We start from the raw sequence: 26188 nt of genomic DNA, 5'->3' as shown, positions 1-26188 counted from the left end.
GATGGAGTAAATTCAATGAAATCTATCATCAAGTGTTCAAATGGCCTTGTAGGCTGTGGATGTGCAGCCTGCTGTTGCGTGTGTGTTCGTCCAGTGTTGTGCATGGCACAGCTCATACATGACTGACAAAACTTTTGTGCATGAGAAGTAAAACCTTTAGTGAACCAATGCTTGGTGAGTGCCAAGACCATCCCTCCTTTTGACACGTGACCAAGACCATGTGTAAACTTAGCAAAATGTGAGAAGAAGTGTTTTGGAAAGCAAGCTTTGTTATCAGGCCCCCACCAAATGCCATCCTTGAATACAGCATCACAAGCTTTCCAATGTCTCCTGTCCTGTGGAGTAGAGAAAAGATCACATAGCAGTGAGACACAAAGGAGGAGAGTCCACAGAGTCATCACAGAAAAGTGCAACTTCCTGAGGAAGTGGCAAGCGAGCCACAGCCCTAGCAGCAGCATCAGCTCTACCATTGCCCAGAGAAACAGGATCAGTGGCATCGGTGTGAGCGGCACATTTACAGACAGCAATAGCCGCCGGTAAAAGGATCGCATCCAGAAGTGCTGCCACCTCGTCATGGTGAAGGATGGGTTTTCCCTGATTTTAAAAAGTCCCTATGTCGCCACAGGGCACCAACGTCATGTGTTACACCAAAAACACAACGCGAGTCAACATACTGTAAGTTTCATGTCAACAAAAGCTTTATCTGCTTCCAGAGTCCAGGTGATTGTGTCATGTGGTTTCAGTGATTTGCCATGAATCAATGCACTGAGAGGAGCTTCAAGAACAGCATAATTAGGTATAAAGTTTCTGCAGTAAGAGCACACTCCCAGGAAAACATCATTTGTTTCTTAGTGACTGGTTTTGGTAGATTCTCAATAGCATCAACACGTTTTTCAGCAAGAAACTTTCCCTCCGCTGTGATAACATGAACAAGAAAAACAACTCTCCGTTGTACAAACTGAAGTTTAGACAAACTGGCTTTATGGCCTTCATCTGCCAAATGTTTAAGCAGATCAGCTGTATCCGGCTCACACTGTTCACGTGTGCCGATCATTATGTCATCAACATATTGCAACAAGGCAGAACCAGGAGCGAGAGTGAGAGATTCAAGACTTCTGCATAAAGCTTCATTGTATATTTATGGAGATTCACAGTAACCCTGTGCCATCCGGCTCCAGGTCCACATACGATCACCAAACCAAACAAGCAAACCAGAAACTGACTCTCAGGATGAACAGGCTCACTGAAAAATGCATTCGCCAGGTCTACAACTGAGAACCATTGAGCATCAGGTGGAACTTGTGAAAGAATAGTATAAGGGGTTTGATAACACCAAAATCGACCTACAGGCCTAAGAAACGTCAGTAGCAGGAGACTCTTGATGGAATTACTCCTGTGTTTGAATCTCTTAGAGATGCAGGTGTGATTGTTCCCTGTAATTGTAGTCCCTGGTTTCTTAGGCCTGTAGGTCGATTTTGGTGTTATCAAAACTGGCTCACAATTCTTTATTAAACCTACCTCATGCGCTGTACAGTGTAAATCACCGTCTGACATGAACTCTGTGCTAATCGCAGACACCAAAGCACGTGCACGTGAGCGTAACTCTCCAGACAAAACAGACCGCTGCAGCTTCCATTCATACACATATAACAAAGAATCAGGACTGTACTTCACCATGGTGTGTGTTTGCAAATCCAAATTCCTGAATACTTGTATCCCCTCTGATGTCGACATCAAACAAATCCCAAGTTTGATCATTAAATCACGTCCTGATAGATTGGCGGGGCACAATTTTGATAACATGAATGCATGTTTGAAGGGTTGATCTTTACAATCAACACAAGGCAATGCCTGGGTTAAATACTCTTATTGCATTTTTCCAGAAACACCAACACTGTACACAAAGTTACCAGTCATTTTAGGAGATATTGCAAGTTCAGTTACTTTTAATATTGACCTAGTTGCTACCAAAAATGTCACCTCTTGACCATTTACTTTCAGTGTGTATTCAGGAAATTTATTCTCACTTTGACTATACTGAGTATATGTTTCTGCAGGTGGTTTAAACTTAGCTTCCAGAAATGAAACATCGTTCAAGCAAATCCACATTAATTGCAGCATGTGCGAGCTTTGTCAAGCTTTCTTCAATGCATCTGTCTGGCAAATGAGCAAGCATTTCTTCATTGCAGTTAGTTAGCAGATCAGTGTATGCGTGTGTAAGCATGTCTTCATTGCAGTGTGTGTCAATGGGTGCATCACCTCCCTCCTTTTGATCAGTCATCAGCAACCGTCCCTGGAGCACCAGCCCTTCCTCCTCCCGTCAGTTTGCCTTTGGCGATGGTTTCTCAGGACAATTCTCCGGTCCGTGCCCTCTGCGATGGCAATAGGGACATTTCTCATTCTTATATGGACAGTCTTTTCTCCAGTGTCCTTTCCGTCCACATTTATTACATTCATCTTTGCCTACAGAGCCTCGTCCTCTCCGACGCATAGGTTTACCCTCTGACATCGTGTTCAACATTGTAACGGTTGCCAGGTGCAGTTCACGATGGGCCCTCTATTCTTTCCTTTTGTTCTTCTTGCGAGATTGAGTCTGGGCATGTATGGCATGTCTCCGAACGTCCTCCAGTCTTGCACCTTGATCTACACCCATGCAGGTCTTGCGCACTCCCGCGGCAGTGTCAAGCAAAAGTCCCCTCATGAAGTGGCTTGCAAGGTGTGTTTCCCACGGCCCCGGAGAATCACCCAAGTCCGTTGGATGTTCATTTCCACTGTGGGTATCAAACACATTAGTCAGGCGATGATAATCGACCACAGTTTCATTCTCGTGTTGTTTGCAATCAATTACTTTCATCATATCGATTTTCATTGGGAACTTTAATTTAAATTCTTCAATCAGATGGTTAACAGCTTCTCTGTATGTTGCATTGTTTCCGTGCTCCCAATCGGAGTTTGAGACCAATTGCGGGCCCTCCGGTCCAGCCACTTCAATCATAGGTGCATTAAATTCAACTTTTCGGGTCTCCTCCTTCATCGGTCTGGTTTGCAGTTTTCCACATGTTCAAACATTCTTTATGTAACTCCCACAATTTACTTAAAGAACCTCCTGGAGGAAAGCCAAAATCTTCAATCCAAATTTTCAAACGTTTTAGACTTTTGTCACCATACTTGGTCTCCATAATCCCAACAATCGGACCCTGTGGGGTCCAAACCCCTTTACTTCCCTGGTTTCCCATGGGACTCCGTGCACGGAATTCAACACAGACGTCTCTGTGAGGGTGAGGGTATCTTTTATAAGCTCCCGTTACACTAGCCCTAATCACTTAGACCTGTTGGCCCCTATGTCCAACTTGGTTAATGTCACTTATGCTCCCCAATTGACTAGGACTCGCCCGATTATTCAGATTAATTCAATGAAAAATGGTAACTCAAGTTCAACAAAATTGACTTAGAAACTTCTTTACGACTCACCCAGTATCTGTGTGTATTGACCAGTGTTAATTTAGATTTCGTAGATCTGGCCGCGGCTAGCAGGGGGCAGTGTCCAGTCCGCCGTCTTTTTTTTTCTTCCAGGGTGCGCGCTGACCACTGTCCACTGTCTCCCCCGACGGCCACTCACAGATCCTGCCGACGACGCCAAATTGTCATGGCAAAAGTGACAATTTCTGGTCATAGATACCTCATTTGTATCTAGTAAAGAAGCTTCAACACCCAATATGTGTTTTAGGGTTTTATTATCTTGCAAGAGAGAAGTACATCGACAGATTTTCAATTCTCTATCCTATGTAGTTCTAAACTTCATACATTCACACATAATTTTATAACCTTCTGTTGCTGGGCAGACCATCCTCCACCTTCAGGACACTGCCCTCGGCCCTTTCTCCTTTTATGGAAACCATTTCCCTTTCCAGCACTTTGATAAGCACCTGTGAGCATAGAGTAACTCTGGGTCAGAGCCAGTGTGGGATGGTCTGCTGTTAGGCAATACCTGACCTTGTAGCAGTTCTGCAAACACTTCGAGACAAAACATATATGTGAGACAAAGTTTGAACAACATAATATGTTTTAAACATTCTTCAAAAGTACACTGAGTACAAGTTGCTATTATAACAAGGTAAAATGCTAAGGATTAAATTTAATCATTCAATTTAATAATACTTGATTTTCCATCACAACACATCTCCGGAACTACAGATATGCACACAGACACACACACACAAACGCACAAACCTTCAGGTATGTGCTGACACACAAACACATGCACACAGTCTGTGGGTGAAGGAGGACTCAGACCAAACGGGTAACCACTGCTATTTCTTCCCTCATTAAGCCGCAGTATTACGAGCTGACACTCTGAGAGGCCTGTGGGCTTGGACTCGGTGTTCGGAGGTTTCCACTGTTGAGGGGTGAACGTCTCCTTCTGTTACAGGAAGAGGAAAGAGGGGAATAAGAGGAGATAACCAGCAATTCCACAAAGATTTAATGCCTATACTTTGGAGGTTAAATGAAGGAAACTGTGTCCACAAGATGAGTTGATGGTTCTTAAAATGTAGTATTGAAATTGTGTCATTCTTTTTCCATTTCCCATATTTTATTTTTTAAATCAGAGGAGGACTGTTTTCTATCATAACAAATTAATTACCCCTTAGAACACCACATATAAAAGGCTCCATAAAAAAAAAAGTGGAACAGAACATGCATCAGTGTGTATGTACATCCTGCAATGTTCATCCACACAAGACAACAACCCTGAACATACTGAAAGGGAAACTTTGGAGTATTCTTGATTGCCCCACACTCAATAATTTCAAGCCTGAAACAAATTCCTGCATTAAACTAAAGACGCAGTAAGTAAATTAAAAAAAAAAAAAAAAAAAAAAAGCAGCACAGGCCTCACAAAACAGCTACACACATTAGACAAAACACTGGGTTCACCTGCAGCTCTGCCACGGATTCGGCTTTGACGAGGTTATACTTTCTCCCTGAACTGAGGTGTAAAGTGTTAACGAACCACTAAAGATCAGTTCCTCAGTATTTATGCTTATTGCTTAACATTTAGCTTGTTTTTTGCAGAACCTGCAGGAGACCTACAGTACATCCCTCTCGTACATAGGTGAGAAAACAGTTGTGTAATTTTTAGTCTGCAGTGGCAGCAAACGTGCGATGCTGTATTTAACGTGTAGGGAACATGTTTCGACAGACAACTAAAGGTGTAACACCTCTACAAAGACTTTATGTTAATAAAAAAAACGAATGAATATGTGTCACAAAAACAACCGTGTAAAACCACTCTCTGCATCACTTCAGCGGTTTCTCTGTTGTAAACTCACATAACTCCCTATTTTTAGCCCCACCAATAATTATATTTTTGGCTTCACCTATACATAACATAACATGTATTTATAACATCCTTTCCTGTCCCTGTCGTCGTCCTCTCGGGCGTGTGAACAGAAGACACCAGGGTAGCAACAGAGGAAACATAGCAACCACATAATTGGCACCCAGAATCAAAGTCAGTCACATCGTGCTAACGGTGAGGCCCGGTACTCTGTTCTTTTCCCATACATGCGTCCTACAGCTCTGCTACTACAGCCTGGTTGACTTGGAATGTATGTAGTCGCTTTACAGACGTTGCGTTTGAGGAAAACAAAATAAATCTGACAAGGTCCTAATAAGTGCCATGTATCTCACTGTTGTAGTGGCAGCTAAGTTGCCCACTTTCATGCTATAACTTTAGTTACTGAGAAACAGTTGCTGAAGTTTAAAGATAGCGAGTGAATCTAAGTGTAAACGTGGCTATTTTTTTCATGCTCTCCAAGTCATACTCTTTTAACGTTGATCCCCACATTCATCGCACTGAACATCATTTTTTCATATGCACAAAGGTGAAAATAGAAATGGTAAATGGCGAACGAGCATTACTTTTTTGAATGCCAGAATATGGCAGTTACTATCCAAGCTCCAAATGAAACGACTTTAAGCTGCAGCAAGTTGCAACAAAAGTTCAAATATTTTTTACTTTCTAGTTTCTGTAAGAAGCAAAAGGAGGTCAGGAATTGTATGTCTTGGTTACCTTGAACTGTTCAGCCAAAGAAATGGAAGAACAGGTTTGTTGATTTAAGACGGTTGAGCTTACTTCCTGTTATCAAAGACACAGACATTGAGGTGGTGGACACTTATGTAACACTGCATATCATGGAGCTGTTTCTGAACTGAATTCTAAAGCCTTAGAAAGAAAAGAAGAAAGAAAACGGACAGAAAGACAGAAATCCCTTGATATAAGCTTTACTTCAGTGTCTCTGTTTTTCAAAAAGCCTTTTTCTTCCTCTCTTGTTTAGACCTGCTATTGGTAACTACAGTGTTTCAGAAATGCTACATTTCTTCTCTCGCCTTAGAGCTGTTTCCATGGTGATGGCAATAATAAGTCTAATTTTCTCCCATTTTGTTTTCTGTTTTCTCTTCTTGGTCTTTTTAAAAATCTCATACAAAAAAACGGGAATTAAAAATGCCCTGAAATGTGTAAAGGAAGTGGAGCAAAGGTTGCAAGTTGATGAGCACAACCACTCAGAGCGAAGTCCTTCAGGACCGGGGAGCATTCAGCAGTTCCCCTTAAAAGAAATCTGTGTCAATTAGGCTCATTTATTACAAACTGAAATCTGTGCAGGAAAATGTTTACTTCTCCGGAGAGAGAGCGACTGATGCAGACAGCTCTGTGTGTTTGTGTGTGTGTGTGTGAATAGATTCAGCCTGCAGAAACAGCTAACTAACTTGCCTGTTGTCCCACCAGACACAGGAAGTTACAGTGTCCCGACCGTCATTGTACTGTGAGACAGAGCTGTCTTTGTCCAAGCTGAGGTCGCAGAGCAGGTGCTCCGGGTTTGTTCCCTCTGTGTCTCTCCGTGTCACACTCTCTTTTCTCTCGCTCTGTCTTTCCATCGGTCACTCGCCACAGTGTCCCCAAGCATTCACATAAAATTAAGAACATTTACCCGGGGAACAAGAGCATCTATATACAGAGCAGATTAAGATAAAAAAGGGGTGAGGTCATGATGTCGCTAGCCTCTGTTATTCATTAGCTTCTATAATTCAGACTGTCCTGTCCTAAAAAAAAAAAAACTTTATAGGTTGTCTGCAGCTAATTAGGACTTTGCATATGATTGCTGACACATACACAGACTCAGGAAAAGAGGAAGGCAAGAACAAAATACAGGAAGAAAACTAGATGTTCAGATTGTTAGAACACTAATTTAATATCCAATGGCCTAATGGAGGAGCGGCTGTTGAATGATGCCCCCCCCCCTTATCTCCCTGTTTCTTTCACACTTCACAGACACACACATGCATGCAAGAAGACAGCGTACAAGGTACGGTAGGTGGGGGTCGGAAGGAGTTATCTCAGAAGCATTTCAGTGAGACCCATCACTTCCTTGAAACACATGCACACACACACACACACACACACACACACACACAGGAATAATGGTCTCGGCCAAAGGGTTTTCCAGGCCAGGCCCCTTCTCTGTTTTACAAGCTGAATGTGCTAAAACACCATTGTATGTCTGTGTACGTGTATTAGGTTCAGCTTGACTAGGTCCTGTAGTTCCTAGAGATTTTTCTTTCTTGGAAACAATTACCTTAATCACTTTGGATGATGAAGCCCGGGGGCTTTGTAATTCATTCTCTCTCTGCTTTTTCAAACCTATTGATTGGCAGTTGGATACAGGGCTCTGTTCAGTAAGATTAAAAAAAGCAGTCAGGCAATTTCATCTTGCACATCCTTAAGATTGGGTCGCTCCATGAACCGATTCTTAACCGGGCCTATGAAGGCCGGGGCCCAATGAAGCCGGGGGGCACAGCACCAAAGCCTCTGTATGAGGTCAGTGGTAATATTTCTTGTTAGAAGTTTGCAGAACTTTATTTAAATATCCACAACATGACCACAAAGAGTCTTAAACCAACCATAAAGAGACGTCAAATGAAGAAAGTCTCTGTAAAATATCTTCTCCCATTGCTTATTTCTCTAAATACAAATACATAATACATTCTTCCTCATAAATCTGAGCAGGAATGTGTCCACTGCACTAACCATAAATCGGATGTTTCCCCACAAACATCCATGTAGGTAAACTGTTGCTCCTGCTGACACACGCTTCTTTTGGAAGCTCACAGTTCAGAAACACCTTTTATTTCAATAATTAAGAGTTGTTTTTGCTGTTTGCCACCTTGTTTGCTGCAACTTTCTTGGATAAATTAAAAGAATATCTCCATTTGAACAGCCTGTAATATTTCAAACTCATGTCTATTTCTAAATCTCCGCATGAGTGACAAACCTTCGAGAGGCGAGAACGCATGACAGGAACTTCACAGGAAGAGAAAAGGTCAGCCAACAGGAAGGCGAGAATGCCAGCAGAGCTACGAGGAAACATCGAACCATGGTGAGACATGCCAACATACCCCACCCCGAGGTCCCGAACATGCACACACAAACACACACATGCACCAGTGCACTCGGCTCTTACACAGATGACAAAACATGACCTGACCTCTCTTGTCTCTTGTCTTTGCCTACAGGTGTGTTAGCGTGAGAGCTGGTGAGTTGATAGCTGTTTCTGATCGGTTGCCATGGTGATTTTCATCCTGTTGCTCGTGATATTGACTAAACAGATGTATGTTAACAGGAAGGAGAGAGGGCAATTCAGGGCAGAGCTATGTTAGCAATTGACTGAAGACGGAGATGTGACCATGTGAAAGTTACAAGCGAAAAATTGCACGTTTCAAGTGTCTCCGCTGCTCTTCTCTCCTCTGCTTTGCCAGTGAGTGAGTTGGCAGATTCAGTAGAATAACAGATGTGTGTAACATCATTATTTTAGTCTCTGGCACCACCGCTGTGCCAGATTTGTAATATAAAGCCGCTGTAGGTTTAAGACAACTCAACAACATGTGTGCATTCATACTTAGTTTGCAGCCTGATGAAGCAGAGTCACGGCCAACACGTGCACATATTCACGGGATGAATTTCATACAAGCTGCCTGTTTGTCTCTTCCGATTGTTGTCGTGGGGACAGTTACAAATATGCTGGGTCAGGGCTTAAATTTCATGCACACTAACTCCTTAAAAGCTCATCTGATTTCCATATGGCTTAGCTCTGCACAGATGTTTTTGTTTGAGACAATTGTGACTCACGAGCTTTGGGGAAAAACATAGATCAATTACAGAGCAGATAGAGATGAATTACAGATATATTTTCACCGATCTAAGATAAAGCTGGACAACAACGGGACGTCGATTTGTCCTTCTGCGTCCACGCAACAGTAGTGTCAGTGTGGACATAAAAGTGACACACACAGAAATGCCCTCGCACACAAACAGGATTGAGCAACACACACATACACACACACACTCATAGAATAACTTCCTCTGAAATCATACCTGCTACATAAGTCGCTCTCTCTATCTGGAGAAAGTCCATTTAATTACATGAATTTGAAAGAAACTTTTAGTATCTGTATTTCTGTCTTTTTGACAGAGTGATACATGAGAATAGAAAAAAGTAACAGCAGCTGTTTTGCAGTACGCAGTGCTGTGGTTACACAGTTATACAAAACTTTTCCTCTGTTTGTTTCTCTGTATTTCATCTTTCAAATTCACTTTGGTTCAAGGTTTGCTTGCAGTCGACTTTAGGAATTAGCGACTAGTCAAGATTACAAATAGGTGATTTTGTAGAAGATCAACAGAAAATTAACGAAATAATTAAGAGATTTTGCTTTGGATATTTTCATTTGACGTCACAATATGTATTTACACTTGAGATGAATATATATTAGATTTTTTACTCCACTAGTTACTTTTGAGATTATTATGTTATTATTACATTGCATGCGAAGATGCAAAGTACTTTTGGTCAAATATTCACCAACACTGAAAAACCCAAATATTGTGTAGATTCCAATCTTGCTCTGATCAATAAAGTCATGGACTTCAACAGACCCCTTTAAGTCCCCTGTGAGTTGTGAGGTGAGGTCTCCATGGGGTGTTCTCCCATCCTGGTCTGTTCTCTTCCCCAGGTCCGATACACACATGCATCTGACAGTCTGCAAGAAAAAGTGTCTCAATAGACCAGGCCACTTTCTTCTATTGCTCCGTGGTCCAGTTATGACCTGCACATGCTCATTGTAGTCGTCTCTGGTGGACTGACTGGTCTGCAGCTACACACAGATGCACTGTGTGGTCTGTCACCTGCTAATAACGACCCTCTTTGAATTTGTGCTGCAGCAGATGGACCACCCTTTGCTCCCCAAAAATCATTGAGCCTTACGCACCCCGGAACCTGTCATCCTGGCACTGGGTCAATGATTGACCGTACTTTGGGATTGGATGTACAATTACACCGTAAATTCAAGTTAACAAAAGCAAGTAGAAAATTGGTGAAGTTTCCCTTTAAACCAAGTTTAAACCAACCTCTACTGTAGAGCCAATAAATCCCTGTTTTCTAAAATAAAATACTTGACATAAGGGAAAAATTGTATACAAAATACAATGTTTTTAGGCTGTAGTGAAATTCTCAGACTCCCAAGTTTTGAGAGCCCATGTGAAGACACTGATGAGGCTGAGAGGGATTAAGAATAGGCTGTTTCCCATAACCAGCAGAGCTCAGGTGAAAGTTGATTATTATTACGGTTATTTTTGTGAAAGGGAAAACGTCAGTACAGCAGCTTCACTTTCGAAAACAGAAAACAAGATTAGAGAAAGAACATACAGATAGGAACACATGGGCGTCGAGGAGGAGAGGGAGAGATGTGTGAGCAAAGCTCGGAATCAAAACAGTTTTGAGTTTTGCAATACTGTTCTCTGTGTGCCTGCATGTACACCCAGTTTCTCGCTTGTGCATGTGCACGTGTCTGTGTGTCCTCACCGTTTGTGTCAGCGCTCAGTGTCAGAGGCTCAAGCCAAGAGATAAATGTATAAAATGTTATTGTGGGGAGGCTGGCCCTGCTCCAGAGAAAGTGCTTGGCTTTGATAATGCTCTCACCAGGAATGCACTGCAGGCCACCGCCAAGTGGGCGTGTCGCTGCTCCGGGGTCGGAAGCCAAGTTTGGTCGGCTCCAAACGAGGGAACAAGAGGGAGAAGAGAGAGAAAGAAAGAGGGTGTAGGTTTGTGTGTTCTTCTCAGTTTGTTTTAATGTGTGTGTGTGTATGTGTGTGTGTGTGTGTTTTCCCTTTGAGAGGAGGATCTGAATGGAATGCAACTGTTCCTTTACACATGTCCACCCCCCTTAGGCAGCCACAGGGCCTGCTGAAAACAGACACGCATCCATGACACACACACACACACACACACACAGACACACACACAGAGGTTGTGGAATGGAAGGAAGTATCAAACTACACGGGCAGAATACTTATCAAGACCAAGGAGCAAAGCTGTCCATTAGGATTCCAGACTTTCACAGCTTAGCTTCTGCGATAGGAAAATAAAAGTTTAACCAAAGACAATAATCAGAGGAATACCACATTTTTATGTTTCAGGTGTTCAAATGTGTTTCTTCCTCCGTTACAAATGTGTGATTGCACTGCTGAAGCCTATTGTATGACCATTAAACTTGTGTGTAAACTGGTGAAACCCAGATGATGTTCGGGTAAAAGTGCACTTTTAATTTGTTTTCTTTTTACACGCCGCCTCTGTCATGGACATTCTGTGAAAGCTGAAATGAAACCTTTCTCCTTGGTGCAGGTTTATGGTGGTATAATGGGAGAGGGCTGTAACAGAAAGCAGTAAAGTGGCTGGTGTAGTGGAGGCCTTAGTGTTCTGCCGACTGGCAGCGCCTGGTGATAAGAGGCTGTGGCCTGGATGGCCTCTCTGAGGGGAAGTGATGCAAGACACTAGCTCTTTGTTTAGTGGCATTACTTGGTCCCATGCCAGTGGCCCTGCTGAATGAAAGGAACCGTTGGCTTGTTTGCTGGCTGGGTGACTGGCTTCATGGTGGACAGGCTGGCTCCCTGGCTGACTTGTTGGTAGGCAGGCAACTGGGATGCTAAAAACGGTGGCTAATCTCTCTTTTCTCTTCTTTTTTTTTCGGTCTTCCTTCCTCTGCTGCCTCTTTGAACTCAAAGGCTTAAGCCGTGAACTGAGAAATATTTTGTTCTATTAAAACCACTTTGGTTTTTGGCATCCTGGAAGTGAAAAGTATTGGGTTGTTTGACAATATGGAGTTTTCAATACAGCATCTAGAGTTTAGCTCAAACACATGGACCACTTTTGCACGCATGCACATTAAATCAGACAGGCTCGAACAACTGCTCCTCCTTTGCTCCCTGTTCTCCTCCTCTCTCCAGCTCCTGCTTCTCTCCTCTCTGCTTTCCTTGACACTTTCCATGTGTTGAAATGTGTGTTTTTCCTGCAGCTGAAGCTTTACTGTCACACTTAGCTTCATTTTACTTTTGAATTCCATAGAGGAACAAGAGGAGGGAAGAGGAAGGGGCAGAGGAGAGGAGATACCATGTGTTTCTTCATCTGTCCATGTGTGTGGGTGTGTGCGTGTGTGTGTGTGTGTGTGTGTGTGTGTGTGTGTGTGTGTGTGTGTGGTGGGAGGCGACATGATTTTGCAGTCTGCAGGTCCAAATGTCAGGGGTTCCATTTCCAAACAGCGTGCACTTGCCATTTCTACCCCATATATGACCATGCTTTCCTGCAGACCTGCACATGATCTCATGCACGTTAAAACACTGTGAACCTTTGTCAAAATCACTCAAATGAGCAAGCACGTACACACACACACACACACACACGCACACACACACACACACACACAGTCCTGCTCGCTCAACATCATCATACTATTCTAGAGCCACCTGCAGTCAGGAAACCAAGTCTGCTTTTAAAAAGGCATTTTTGATTTGGATGCACAAAAGCCATCTAACAGTAAAACGTAAAATACCACAAACGTGTTTTTGTACCTCGCTGAAATAAAAAAGGCTGATGTATTATTAAAACTAAATGTTAAAGTAGGGAAACAATTTGCTGCATAGAACGTTGATTCCGTATACAAGTTTATGAAGAGACATATTTTCTCCCAAATCTTATTTTTGCAATTTGTGATTGAGACCTGCATGACAAAGAAATATGACGCATCAGAGGCAGATGTGGCAAAAGAAAGCCAAGAAATGAGACATGTTTATAGATCTTGGGTGGCTTTGTGAGCTCCTTCGAAGGTATAGAACAAGTGATTTTCCACTCTGTGGTTAAAATGACAAAGTGTCACGTCTGATGCCAAATTAAGTTGGTGATGCCACATCACATGTTAACACTTTGATCCTGACTTTATCATCAATTTTATTGCGGTGTCTTCCAATTTTATCAGAGACTGACCGTCAAACAGTCACACTTTATATATTTACCAAAGTCTATTAGCATTTATGCATTGTGCTTTACAAAAACAGTGCGGTGACTAAAAGGAGTGAAGGGAAAAGAAAGAGTAACTTGTGTGTCTGAGTGTCTGGGGGTTGTCTGTGGTATGAGGGGGTTCGGTTGAGCGCTGCACCAGATGTGAAAATGACTTTTGCAATATGTCATCTAAATAGCAAACTGCGGGGGGATTTACTTGAGCTAACTTGAAGCACATAAGTGCTGGAAAGTCGGAATTACAGTAAGCTTCTTGAAAATCTCAAATGGATTTGGAGACCAGCTGAGGGGAAACATCATTCATTGCAGGAAACTGGCATGTGGTTTTCCCCCTCAGCCTCAGAGCATTAGTCTAACACGTGTTACCTAAATGCAGATTCATGCTGAAAAGTGGCGGTTTTCCCCTTTAAGTGGTATCTCGGGTCACGTCGCCCGAATACGGTGACTTAGCAGTACGAGTTCTGCTGGTTGTGAAACACAGCAGATAAGAAGGAAAACACGAGACGGATTACGTCGCTTGGAGATTGCGCCCGCTGATCCTTTTGTCTCGTGCTATCGCAACAAACTGCTGTTTGTAGTGACGGTGACATAAACATCCTAGTTAATAAGTCCCATCCGGTAAGAAGCCCGATGACAAACATAATGAAATGATCCATCTTTCACTCTCTCCTCTTTCTATCCTACCTACAATGGAATTTTATTCATCTATTTTCCAGAGGACTGTACTAGATAAAGAGTTTTCCATGTACGTTTGTGTGTAAATATGTCAGGAATCACTGGCACAAAAGAGACTATACAGCTGATGTATGTGTGCAGGGGTGGGACGACCTTATTCTTGACATTGTACAGTGACGTTGCAAATGAAGCAGAGCACAAACGTGCAGCCACAGCAATCTGACACGGCAGCTTCACTCCACACAGGTCAGCACATTCAAAACAAGCGAACCAAAAAAAACATAAAAACAAAAAAAAAGAGACGGGAAGTGTTTCAAATCCTAACTAAAACTAACTGAAGATATTAGTTTCAGCATTTCATTTTCTGGCTGGTGTTTCTTGCATTGTCTCCTGCAGTAAACCTCAAGCCTTGTGGTAGCCCAGCAGGCCAAACCACAGCACAAATAATTATTTGCTTACACAGCTTCCAACCGGGGACTGGTTCCTCAGTGAATCTGGCCTGCCATCATAGTAGCTGATAATAAATGGTTTCTTCTTCACCTGCCTGTGCCACAGCTTCCTGTGTTGATGATATGTGTGCAGCCCGGTGGGGTGGAGATAACAATGTGGGTGTGGAGGAAGTCAAATGCAGGTGTGTGTGTGTGTGTGTGTGTGTGTGTGTTTTTCCCAGGTGGGTGCTGACAGACCGGCAGGTAAACTGGCAGGTTGGTCTCTGATCTCACCTGTTGGAGCAGACACAGCAGTGCCTGCAGGGATTCTGCAGCGGAAACATGTTCTTTATGTGATGCTGGAAAGCCAGGTCAGCTCCTCTTCTCCTCTCTTCTCCTCTCTTCTCCGCACAAACTGTGTTTTTCATTAGTTCCTCTCTCCCAGGTGCACTCGGGGAAACACCCAGGAAACAAGTGTATAGAGGGGCAGGAGGAGGGGGGAGGAACACCTCAGGGTAACAGCAGCACAGGTGGGCTCTGGGGGTGGGGGCTGACGACAGTGTTTTGAGTGTGTGTGTGTGTAAGACAGGACGATTTTGTCTGTGCTGCAGCTTAATGAGGAGGTGCTTTGGAGAGAAAGGAATGTTACACATCCAGATTATAACAAACCACCCCTATAAACCAGGAGGAAGTCAGTTTAACTTGCAAGCCAAACACACACACACACACACACACACTCACAGAAAAACAGCAGCCATCATGTATAGGCTTTGATATGACTGGTTTGTGTTATACCGTCCAGAGGGAGTCTGTGAATTAGTTCGTGTTATGTAATGTTTTCCTTCGGTTTGAGGTCAAGCTGCTTTATTTGCCCCATTGGTGTTTTATAGGTCATTATTTATTCAGACACAGGAAGTGGGGGGGGGGGGGCTCCGCAAGTGGAAGTGTAATGTAAATGTGAAACATCTTAAGCCTTTAAATATTCTTTGACAGAATGGCTAATGGCTAAATTAATCAGAATGTGGAATCTAAAGTATGTTCACAAGTGGCTACAGAGACATTTAAAACAGATTTAAATGTGCTTTCAGTCCAAAAATGTTCTGAACCTCTGCACTTTTACCTTAAGACTTAAAAGTTTTACTCAGCATGTTTTGTCTTTCCAAATTAATGTAGTAGAAATTGAGATTTGTGTAATTTCAATTTTTGTGCATGGCCATGTTATAGTGTGTGTGTGTGTGTGTGTGTGTGTGTGTGTGTGTGTGTGTGTGTGTGGGTGGGTGGGTGTGTGTGTGGGTGGGTGGGTGGGGGGGTGGGTTATGCCAATGAAAACTTCTCACAAAGTAACAACACAACAGCCCAGTATATTTAACAATATATATTTCCATTGTCAATGTACATTCCATTTCGACATAAGCTTTCTTCACAAACAAAAAGTTGGCATCTAAATAAATACTATATAAAATAGAACTTCAAAATAAATATATCTATAAAGGGAACTTTTTATATGAGAGACTTTTTTCTTTGTGTTATATCTAAACAGAACAAAAGCACAGATCTTGTTTCGTAATCCCGACAATGACATTGCAAAGGTATAAAGGAATGGAGTAGAATCACCCAGATGTACGAGGCATTTCCTCCGCTTTGACTTTAAAATTGAAAGAACATAAAACAAATCATTGCTCGCGAATGAGTGACATGACGGGGGCCTGGGTGTGTGAAAGACACAGCATTGTTGCAGAAAGGAACAAAAAAGGTTTAAATCATTCAGTTGTTGGTGGTGATTATTCCACACCTTGAACGGGCCAGTGAGCACATGTAGAAGTATAAAGCTAATGTGACGGGAACAACATTTCTCTGGCATTGACAAAGCCCGAGGAATAAAAGTAAAGAAAGGCAACGGCTGTTGAAAGAAGAGGTCCGCTGGTTAAAAAGATGGCACTGAGCACAACTCAAGAGGGGTGAAAAAAATAAAAAAATAAAAAAACAGTGAGAAAGGGAGAGACAGACGTGTCTTTCTCTCCCGTCTCTGTGGTATGACAAGTTTATGCACAGCAGCTGTGTTTGTCAATCAAGGCTAGGGGTGTTTGTTGGACAATCTCGGGGAGGAAAGAGGGGAAAAAGGAGGGGAGAGAGCTGAGACACTGAGCAGTAACAGCAGGAAATGGGTTGATCCGGATAGGGGTAGATTGTGTTCCCTGTGTGGATTCAATGAGTCCACAGTCTTTAGGACTCGGAGAGGAACCAGGGAATTAGCTTAGCCTCTCGACTGCTAATGAGCCATGGATAGCATAAACAGCAGGAGTTTTTTTTTTTTTTTCTTTTTTTTTTTTATTGCCAGTCACACTTTTCTAAATCAAGTGCTAGTCATAGAAACACCTGTCATTTTTGTTACCCCCCCTTCCCAAAGCTTCCTCTCACCACATTTCAGCTTTCCTCATTCCCCCAACCTCAAAAACATCTTAATCTTACCCTCAAAATATATCTAATATATTCTCTATATATTTTGTACTGAACTGTAGTTATATTGTACCATGCAATCTTTCAAGGACATTTAAAAGTCTCTTTTAAAGAACACAAATGTTGTGAAACTATTTACAGCAAATAACATTTCACCTGCATAGCTCTATTACTAAATATATTGTCAGAACTTTTGTGATTTTTGCTGTCCACCTAAACCTACTAGGCCTCAGCCCAGTCACACAATCATTCTTGGTTTTGGCACCTTTCTTTCAGACTGAATTGCTAGGTTTTGAAAATATTGCCTCATACATTCAAGACAAAGGACAGTGTGTGTGTTTTTTTTTTCTTTCCTTTTTTTTTTTTTTTTTAACTGTGTGATATCAGTTTTGTGCAACAAGACAAACACAGGTATGAGCAAAGTTAGGTGCCCTAATGGAGGTTAAGGGTCCCCACATGAAAGCAAGTTGTGTGTTATGGATCAACAAAGACAATATGCCTTTATGCCAAACAGAAAAGGCCATCTGTATTAAAGGGCAGCATGCCTCTACAAACCAACTGCCGTCAGCTCCATTTGGCAAGAGTGCATAACAACTGTGATCACTCAGACAGCGAAAACATACTACTGTACGCTTGCTTCCTTTGGCAAAGTCCTACGAACATCATGCCACAAAAATAGACTTTAAGAATAAAAGAGAGAACTACCCGACTAACGCAGCTACGCAGCATAATGAATTAGAATTTAATGAAGACTAGTGTGCAGGGAGGGTTCGGGTGTGTGTGTGTGTGAGTGTGTGTGTGTGTGTGTGTGTGGACTCAATGTAGTGCGAGATAGCTGAGGTGGTTAATACTGTGCTTTAGTACATCCTTTAAGGGGTTTACGTCCTCCTAAAAACGTTGTGCGAGTGGCAGGTTTGATTTCGACAAAGGCTGACTAGAGATACAAACACAACAGCTTTGTTAGGCCTTCTCTCTCTCTCTCTCTCTCTCTCTCGCTCCACTTTGTCACTTGTAGCCCCTCTCTTTTGGAAACATGTTCAGGTCAATTTAACTCCAACATAACTTGATTTAAATGATTCACTATTGCCCTTCAGCCCCTGAACGTTTCTTTACCTTCTTATGAAAGAGGAAGTACATCAGGCTCTTAGGCATTTTTAAAAAAATCCACATGTTGTGGGCCAAGGTCTAGAGAGGATTACTGTAACAGTCCCTGAGAAGGTTGGGTGTACTTTTTCACACATTTCTCTACGACACAGCGACTTCTAGCACGGTGGGTTACCATTATACTAGAGCATGCAAGTCATGACATGCATTATTTCTGAGGTGATTGGCGAACGGCATTCAAAATCTTTTCCAATTTCTGGGCATTAACCCCCCCCCCCCCCCCCCCCAAAAAAAAACACTCTGCAAGCAAAGTGATTATCTCTCCCTCACCACTTGCAGTACAACTGCTTACACAGAATACAGTGAGAGTTTTGAGAAATTACTATTATTTTAAAGTCTCAAAAGGTTTGTTTTTACAGCTCCTCCGTGGAGATGAAATGGTAGCAATACCAAGCTACAATCTTTGAACTGTAAGAGGGAAAAAAATGGCAACGCTAAAATATGGTGATCATCGTAATAGTGGAGACAGCGAGTGCGTAAGTGGTGGTTTCACTCTTGCAGTGGCCTATCATAAAGCCATAGTATAGGTAATCACTTGATTTTTGTGTTTGTTCAGACAGGGGAACATGGGCTGTGCTTTTGGGGGAGGGAGGGATTGTACAGAACATCATCTCCATCATATAGCTTTCATGTTATCTGAGGATCAGCAACCAGCTTCTGGTTAGTTACTGTTACAAAATTAGCTGAGAAATACAGAGCAGCAGAGAGGTACAATGACTTTGTGCCTTCAGCGATCTTCGCGGCAAAACACAAACGCCAGTCCCAAAATCTAGTCTCTTCTTCTTGTGTCACTCTTGTTACAGAACCGATATATCTCAGAGGCATTTTTGCTATTTCTACTAGCCAGCTCTCTCAGAATAGGCCCACTTTGATCATCCACCCTACGGAATGTAGGTCAACAATCCATTTAAGTACCTTTGCTTTACATAAGTCATCTTCCAGCAGATTAAGGGTGTAGTTTAAGGGATTGGTGTTGGATTGTCCTGTCCATAGAGAGCAAGCATGTACTATGTAGTCCTGTCCATTTTATAGCAAGGCCACTGCAAGGCAGTTATGTCCAGTATCATGACCCCTGCTGCTGCTTCTCTAGGGTCCCAACTTTTGCTTCCACGCCTCCGTTTTTACACACAGGGGCACTCGTACCACCTTGCAAGTTCTTGCACCGGCAGCCGGGCCTGCTAACGTTGTCGTAGCATTTCTGTCCAAGTTTGGCCAGGCCCGTAGCTGGCAGATAGCAGACGAGGCATGGCAGGACAAGAGAAAGGGCGGCCATGAAGGACCAACGCGTGCAACAGTTGTTCTGGGAGCACGAGCAGGGCTTGTCGGCACAGGAGCCCTCGTCATCCTCGTCCTCTGTGCAGTGGTAGAAGATCCCTTTGACCAGGCACATGCAGGTGGCTGTATCCACCAGGCTCTGGGCAGAGCACAGGCACTCCTGGTTGCAGACCCAGCATGAGGGTAGGGTTCTGGGCAGAGTACACTCCGTGCAGCGGCACTTCCCACAGTGCTCGCAGAGTAGGAGGTGCTTCTTCTCGGTGGGGGAGCAAGGGATCAGTGCCAACCCCTGCTGGCCTCCAGAGGGGCACACGCCTCCTGCAGGCATCTTTGCAGACTTGAAGTCCAGAGGTTTGGAGGAGGAGGAGCAGGAGGAAGCAGAGGAAGAATTGGTGAGAACCTTAGATTCAGAGGAAGTGAAGCAGCCTGGAGTTCGGGTAGTGACTGTGTTGATAGGGCCCTGTTGGGGGTGCAGGTTTGGGTGGTGGTCCACCGTTGGGTTGGGTGCAGCATGGTCCAGCAGCCTTTGATCAGAAGAGGTGCTGCTGCTGCTGCTGATAGAGCTGGGCCTCCCACTGAAGGAAATCCATGGGTGGGTGGTGGTGTCCTGCTGAGGGTGGGGCTCGCACCTGCCCTGCTGGTGGTGCTGGTGTTGGTGATTGTGATGATGGTTGTGGTTTGCTCCCAGGAAGGCCTCCTGATTCTGACTATGCCAGGTGATTCTTCGATTTGCAGACTTCTGGCTCAGAGGCTGCTGGGAGACAACTGCGGGGCTGTCGATGTAGTCGTTCTCCACGTGCGAAGACTTCATCTGGTCAATGGGGTAGATGGTGAGGGGATGCTGCAAGCGGCCGTAGGGCACTCGACTGTCCAGCAGGGGCTGGGAAATGAGGGAGGAGGCCACTCCTGGAATGTGGTGGGCAACCCTGGACTCCATGTGTAGGCTGGTGCCTTGCACGTCTTCACTCTAAAGCAGCATTTAGGATACTGCAAAGACAGGTACAAAAGAAACAGTTATGACTGGCTGCATGTTCTTTTGTGCTTCTCGCTCTTTTATCCTTGTTTTCTAAAGTCCCTTTCTTACCAAATAAAGTGTTTAACAAATCGTTGACAGTGGTAAAACTTTGATCATTCTAGGGTAGTTAGGTTAAACATTGGGAAATTATACGAAGCAATTAAATAAAGTTGTCTTTACACAGGCGCGTTGAAATCTTCAGTATGTTTGACATGATGTGAGTGGAAAACCTTTGCATGTTTTTAATCCCACATGTTATGGAACTCAATGCTTTTTTTCCCCCTCTGTGATACAGTTTCATTGTCCGGTTGCTTTTGCATTCAACTGCTGATGAATGACCCATGATTAAACTGCTAAAACCACTTTCTTCACAAAGAACCCAAGGGATCCGTTGGCTTCCAACTAAACTAACACACAGGACAGCAATTCAAATTGATATATATTAGTTTAGCTCACCCAAGACAACTATTCAGTCTTTAAAACCCCAAATCCTTTTCCAGGCCAGCAATACTTTGAATGTATAGTTTCCAAACGATCTTGATTTTTAGGCTGAATACCAACAAGGTTTGAAACCTCCTCCATTCTAACTTTGACATTAGAACAATAGAAGTTGGGCTCTCGTTGCCTCCTTTCTAAAGAGCAGAGAGGACCAGAGAGCAAGGCTTGCATGCAAAAGACTCGAAGATGCAAAAGAAGGCAGAGCAAAGAGAGGACAAGGTTGCCAGAAGAGGGACTTCAGCAAAGACAAAATGAATGCAAGAGGCTAAAGAAATTAGGTCTTTGGCGCATTAATACCATAGTTATTTACTGACACTAAGTATTTTTATTTATTTATTTATTTTAAAAAAACATATGCATATTAACATACACTTGGATCAGACAAAACAATCTTTGAATTTGTAAACCACACAACTTTTGGGAACTGTCACTTTTTTTTTTTTTTTTTTTGTGAATGGATGCTGCTGCTTGCGTTTGGCCTTGCAAGCATGAATCAATACGCTCCAGTCCCTGAATGAAATCGGGCTCCGTCCATTTCATCAATGAGCGCTCTGACGCCGGCAACGACCTAACTAACCTACTTTACAGAAAACAAGAAGGCGACTGAAGACAAACGGCGCAACGCAACGAATATTTCCGCTGCCCACATGCTGTCCAAAAATGCACTGCATACAATTTTTATTTGCGCATTCAATCACGGAGCTAAAAAATAAAAAAAATAAATACAAATAAAAAACGGTGGCGCTGCAGGTTTCTAACCTATAGCTGTCACTGCTTTGCCTGACCGGCACCTCATGTTATTCCCCTTTTCCTCAAATGTGCAAAAGCGCTGGTTGAGAAACCTGTTGCGACATTGCTGGCATCGACACAAGCGCTTGTGATGATCAAATCTAGACCAGTATGAGCTCCAAGCCGGAACTGTGCGTGTGTGTGCGTGCGTGCGTGCGTGGCGTGCGTCCCCTCCAATATGTGAATGGACTGAGTCATAAAAACCGGAGGCGGCTGCTCGGCATACTCAAATAGCATGTTTATATAGGCACTGTAACCACTCGCTCCTAATATCTGGAAATTGATAAAAGCAGGCTTATAACCTTGATAATAAAAATAATGGTACATCGTGTGCTTCCACCACACAGACGGCTGCAGTTAAGTGCGCAGTTTCGTGGCATCATGCAGATCAGCACATGCTTCACATTTTATTTTCTTAGCAACGAAGGTGGTACGATGAAAACGTCCAGAGCTATGAGCAAAAGCACCTGACGCAGCCGATGTGGTGGAGCCCTCCAGCTGCAGAGCGAGAACAAGATGCGCAACCGAGCGGACATATAGAACATGTCCAGGCTTCAGAGCGCACAGAGAACGAGACAGGAGTCGGAATATAGCTTCGTTCTGTTGCGTTTTCTGGTAACCGTGGATCCCGTTCCGTGCACAGCGTCTCCGTCAATGTCGCGACACATATTTAGCTGTCAAAACGCGTTTGAATGTGTTCCAGGCTTTTTTTTTTAAATACGAAACCTCTCCGCGTCCTCAAACTTGCCTTTGGTTAGAAATCAGTGGTTAAATATTGACTCAGCGTGTCAAACAGTGTTCAGGGAAACAGCTTGTTGCAAAACTGAGTTTGCAAGCGCGTTTCCATGCCCGTGAGTCGGCGGATTGAGGAGCACAGTCGAGCGTAGGCAGTCAGGGGAATGGATAGTCGGTTTGTACAGACACACGCTCACAGGTACGAGCGTTTAACATGTTCAGACACCAGACGTGATTACTTACTGTGGTCTCAGGATAAAACTCTCATCTCATCGTCCCGCACGACGTTTGCGCACAGCTTATAGTCCAGTCCAAGCAAGGGATTAGCTCCGCGAATGCTCATCAAAGATAGGTCCAAATGTTAGAGGAGGTAACATGGGCAAATTGGACGAAGGGAGTGCGGCTCTCCAGCGCTTTTCTGCGCTCACTGGTGCGTAAAAGGCGACTGCGGTTGTGGACGCAGAGCTTTGGATGTGATGTTGCAACCACCAAGTGGGGGGAAGTGAGATTTTATGAATGGGAGGGTAGAGGAAGGGAGAGGGACGGTACTGCGCAGATGCCTCAGCTTTTTTTCTCTCTCTTTTTTTGTGAATGGGAGGGCAGAGCGACTCGGGAGGGCTGAAATGCGGAGGTTACATTTTTATGAATGGGGAGGACTCCGAATGGCATTGCGCAGGCGCGATGCCGAGATTTTTATGAATGGGGAAAAATGGCGAATGGCGTGTGTGTGCGTGCGTGTGTGTGTGTATGAGAGAGAGAAAGAAGGGGGTAAGGAAACGAAGAGGTGGGGGCTTTTTTTTTTGGGTACAAGGGCAATGTCAGGGCTGATTTACATAAAGAGTTTGCTCATCGGCTGTGGTGCCACTGTCGCTTTACTGTAACCTGTTAATGTATTTATCCAAGCAGCTCACGCTTCCTGTTACATGTTGAAGGGGACGTGATTATGCCATTGTGTAAAGGGGGAGCGAGATGTGAGTGGGCTAAATCTGCTATTAATTAACTTAGTTTTTCCATTGCTGCTAAATCTGAACCGAAATGTCGCGCTGATTCTGATGAATGGGGGCGAACATGCCTAATGAAAAACATGAAGATGCTGTCATGGCTTATACTTACGAAAACCACACATCTGTGGAAGTTTGGGGGCCCTTTTTCATTATAACGACTATTTTCGACATGGACATCGAATCTGTGAGGTCGCTTATCTCAGGTCGACCAGGATAAATAATAGTCTTCCTGTGCCACTATGTCTATGCCCGTTTATTGCGAACAAGGACGTGCCCTTCCCTCCTCTGCCACAATGTGAAGTATGACTACAGCGTCTATGGTAGTGTAAAAAAAAAACAAGAGAGAGAGAGAGAAGAAAAGGAGGAGGGGGACGAGAGGAGAAGGCTGGGAGGAGGGCAGTGTGTGTGTGTGTGTGTTGAGGGGGGGGGGGGGGTTATAACGCCTTTCCTGAAACGCAAACCAGCATGAGGGCAGGCAGAATTCACAAAAGGACAGGATGTTGTTGATTTGTACCGAAACCACACGGAGGAAATGAGTGTGAATTTCCTTTCTCTCTGACATCCCAGCGTGTGTGTGTGTGTGTGTGTATGCCCCCCCCCCCCCCCCCCCCCTCGGACACTTACTTCCCTCTCCTCCCCCAGTCAAAGGTTAACAGTTGCCCTATTATCCATTTATCCATTTGCACACATCACCATGGCAACCACTACATCTCCAAATTAGGATTATTGTTTTGGAGAAAGACAAAGAGAGGGGGCACAACACGCCGTTAAAAGGTATTTGTATTGAGATAACTAATGTCAGGAGACTGCAGCCTTTGTACTGCTGAACTGTGAATTTAACGGACTTTCTCAGACCTTTTGGAGTTTTCCACCCCCTGTTAATGTAACAACCTTATATAGTGTCTGTGGTGCTCAAGACAAAATGTATGAACCTATCATACAAAAAAAAAAGCTCACTGCACAATTTTACTAACACATTCCTCTGTTATTAATTATAAAATTGTATGTTAAAATGTTATAATACCTCAGTTAAATACTAATAGCTAGAGGGCGTTTTATGATGGTTGTAAAGGTCCACGGGGCTGATTTATTTCTCAAGGGAGGAATTTAAGGGATCTTTATCAAACTTTATGGCATTTTCTCTTCTTACATAAACCATTTTTTGTTTTTCTCTTTTAGCACAAACTCCAAAAACAAATAATAATTAAAAAAAAAAACATAATTGTATAGAATTGCAGGAAATAAACAGCCAGAAAGTAAGTGAAACTAAAGCTGTATGGTGACAATCAAGCTGTTTGAGGCGTAAGTGTGTAATTTGGTGCTACATTAGTAAACATCAAACTGAAAGCTAGTTTTTCTTTCACTCAGAGACTTACCATTTGTTTTACAAAGCAGCCTTGTAACAAGATGATGCAGTCTTTTGTATTTCTATTATTGCCGGGCATATTTTCCGAAAAAGGTTGCTGCTTTGGCATAATAGAATCTATAGTAATAGACCAACACAGCAGTCTCTCACTCTCTCACACACACACACACACACACACATACACATGCAGAGATGTACACAGACTCATACTGTGGATACTTTCCTCTCTGCAGCTGTGTGGCTTGCAGGCATGGCCTCCAAGAAGTGCGTGTTGAACTGTGGATTTCTCGTCAGTGCAGTCATCCAGGCATACATGCACGAAAGGGAAGGCCTGGACTTCTCTCCAGAGCCTTCCCTCCCAGCCTTCCTTCGTGCCACATCTGCTGGCTACTGCTGTGAGCTTGGGATTATAATGGACAGCCCCATCTGCCTCCAGAGCAGTGTTTTTTTTTTGTATCCATATCCCATTACGCAAATCTTACAAAACCTTTATTATAAGACTTGCTTTTTCTTACTCGTTTTTATTAAAATGTCCAGGACCGTTGTCCTAAGCCACCAACATATTGGTCTAAATCAAACTACAATGGTCTGCTACTTTCATTAATCTGTTCCCGACTTATCCCCAAAAACAATAACTTAAGAAAAGCTGCTAACCGTTCAACATGCATGTGTATTTGTGTGTGGGACCAGAGTGTTAGGTGACAGTGCTTAACTGCTAATCACTGTGATAGCTCTACAGAGTGCTCTCAGCTTACAGCAAACGCTTCCTGTTGCAGGTAAGCCGTCATTTACTCTGCAAACCCCCAACGCTTTACAATGCACATCGCCTGCCAGTTAACGGTTGTGTGGGACTTTAGTGTCACAGGTCCGAGATTTGAAATGATGCAAAAATGCATTTGACACGGGGTCTGTGGCCCCCCAGCTTTCCTCACATACAATCCTGAGGAGAGAACGCGAGACGTGATGATAGGATGATGAAAAGGCTTTAATGCTGGTCCATTGTGTTTTATACAGCATATAGTATTCACATAAATAAGTGATTAAATAAGTGATGTCGTCCCATAATGCAGTCTTAGAAAGGAAATACTTTACTACTTGTACATCTATTTTATAATTTTTCTCCATCACATTTCAGAGGGAGATATTGTACTTTTTACTCCGCTGCATTTATACCACAGCAGTGGTAACTTTTCAGATTCACCATAATAACAAAATATATACAACAAAATACACTGCAACATTAAATGACACAGGGCACATAATGAGCAAAGGACAGCACAGCGGTGGAGCGGTTAGCTAGAAGATCCCGGGGTTGAATTCTCTGGCTGCGTGGCTGTGGCCTTTCTGTGTGGAGTTTGCAACCCAGTTTGTTCTCCCTGTGC

General features: G+C 43.4%; 1 protein-coding gene across 1 annotated transcript; it reads right to left on the bottom strand.

Annotated features, from left to right (window-relative positions):
- Positions 1-15863: 15863 nt before the first annotated feature.
- On the bottom strand, positions 15864-22941 carry spry4 (sprouty homolog 4 (Drosophila)). Its single transcript, XM_067491899.1, has 2 exons — positions 22680-22941; positions 15864-20386 (listed from the first exon to the last, which is right to left on the bottom strand). Exon 2 carries the CDS (start codon positions 20334-20336, stop codon positions 19188-19190), a length of 1149 nt encoding a protein of 382 aa, XP_067348000.1. The 5' UTR covers positions 20337-20386; positions 22680-22941; the 3' UTR covers positions 15864-19187.
- Between the last annotated feature and the right edge of the window lie 3247 nt (positions 22942-26188).

Source organism: Channa argus, chromosome 22 (genome assembly GCF_033026475.1).
Source record: "Channa argus isolate prfri chromosome 22, Channa argus male v1.0, whole genome shotgun sequence".
Taxonomy (NCBI): Eukaryota; Metazoa; Chordata; class Actinopteri; order Anabantiformes; family Channidae; genus Channa; species Channa argus.
The sequence above is the reverse complement of the archived record's forward strand: the minus strand, read 5'-3'. Positions and strand labels throughout refer to the sequence as shown.

Excerpts from the sequence above, each read along its gene's own strand:
- spry4 (XM_067491899.1), bottom strand. The coding sequence starts at position 20,336 with ATGGAGTCCAGGGTTGCCCACCACATTCCAGGAGTGGCCTCCTCCCTC.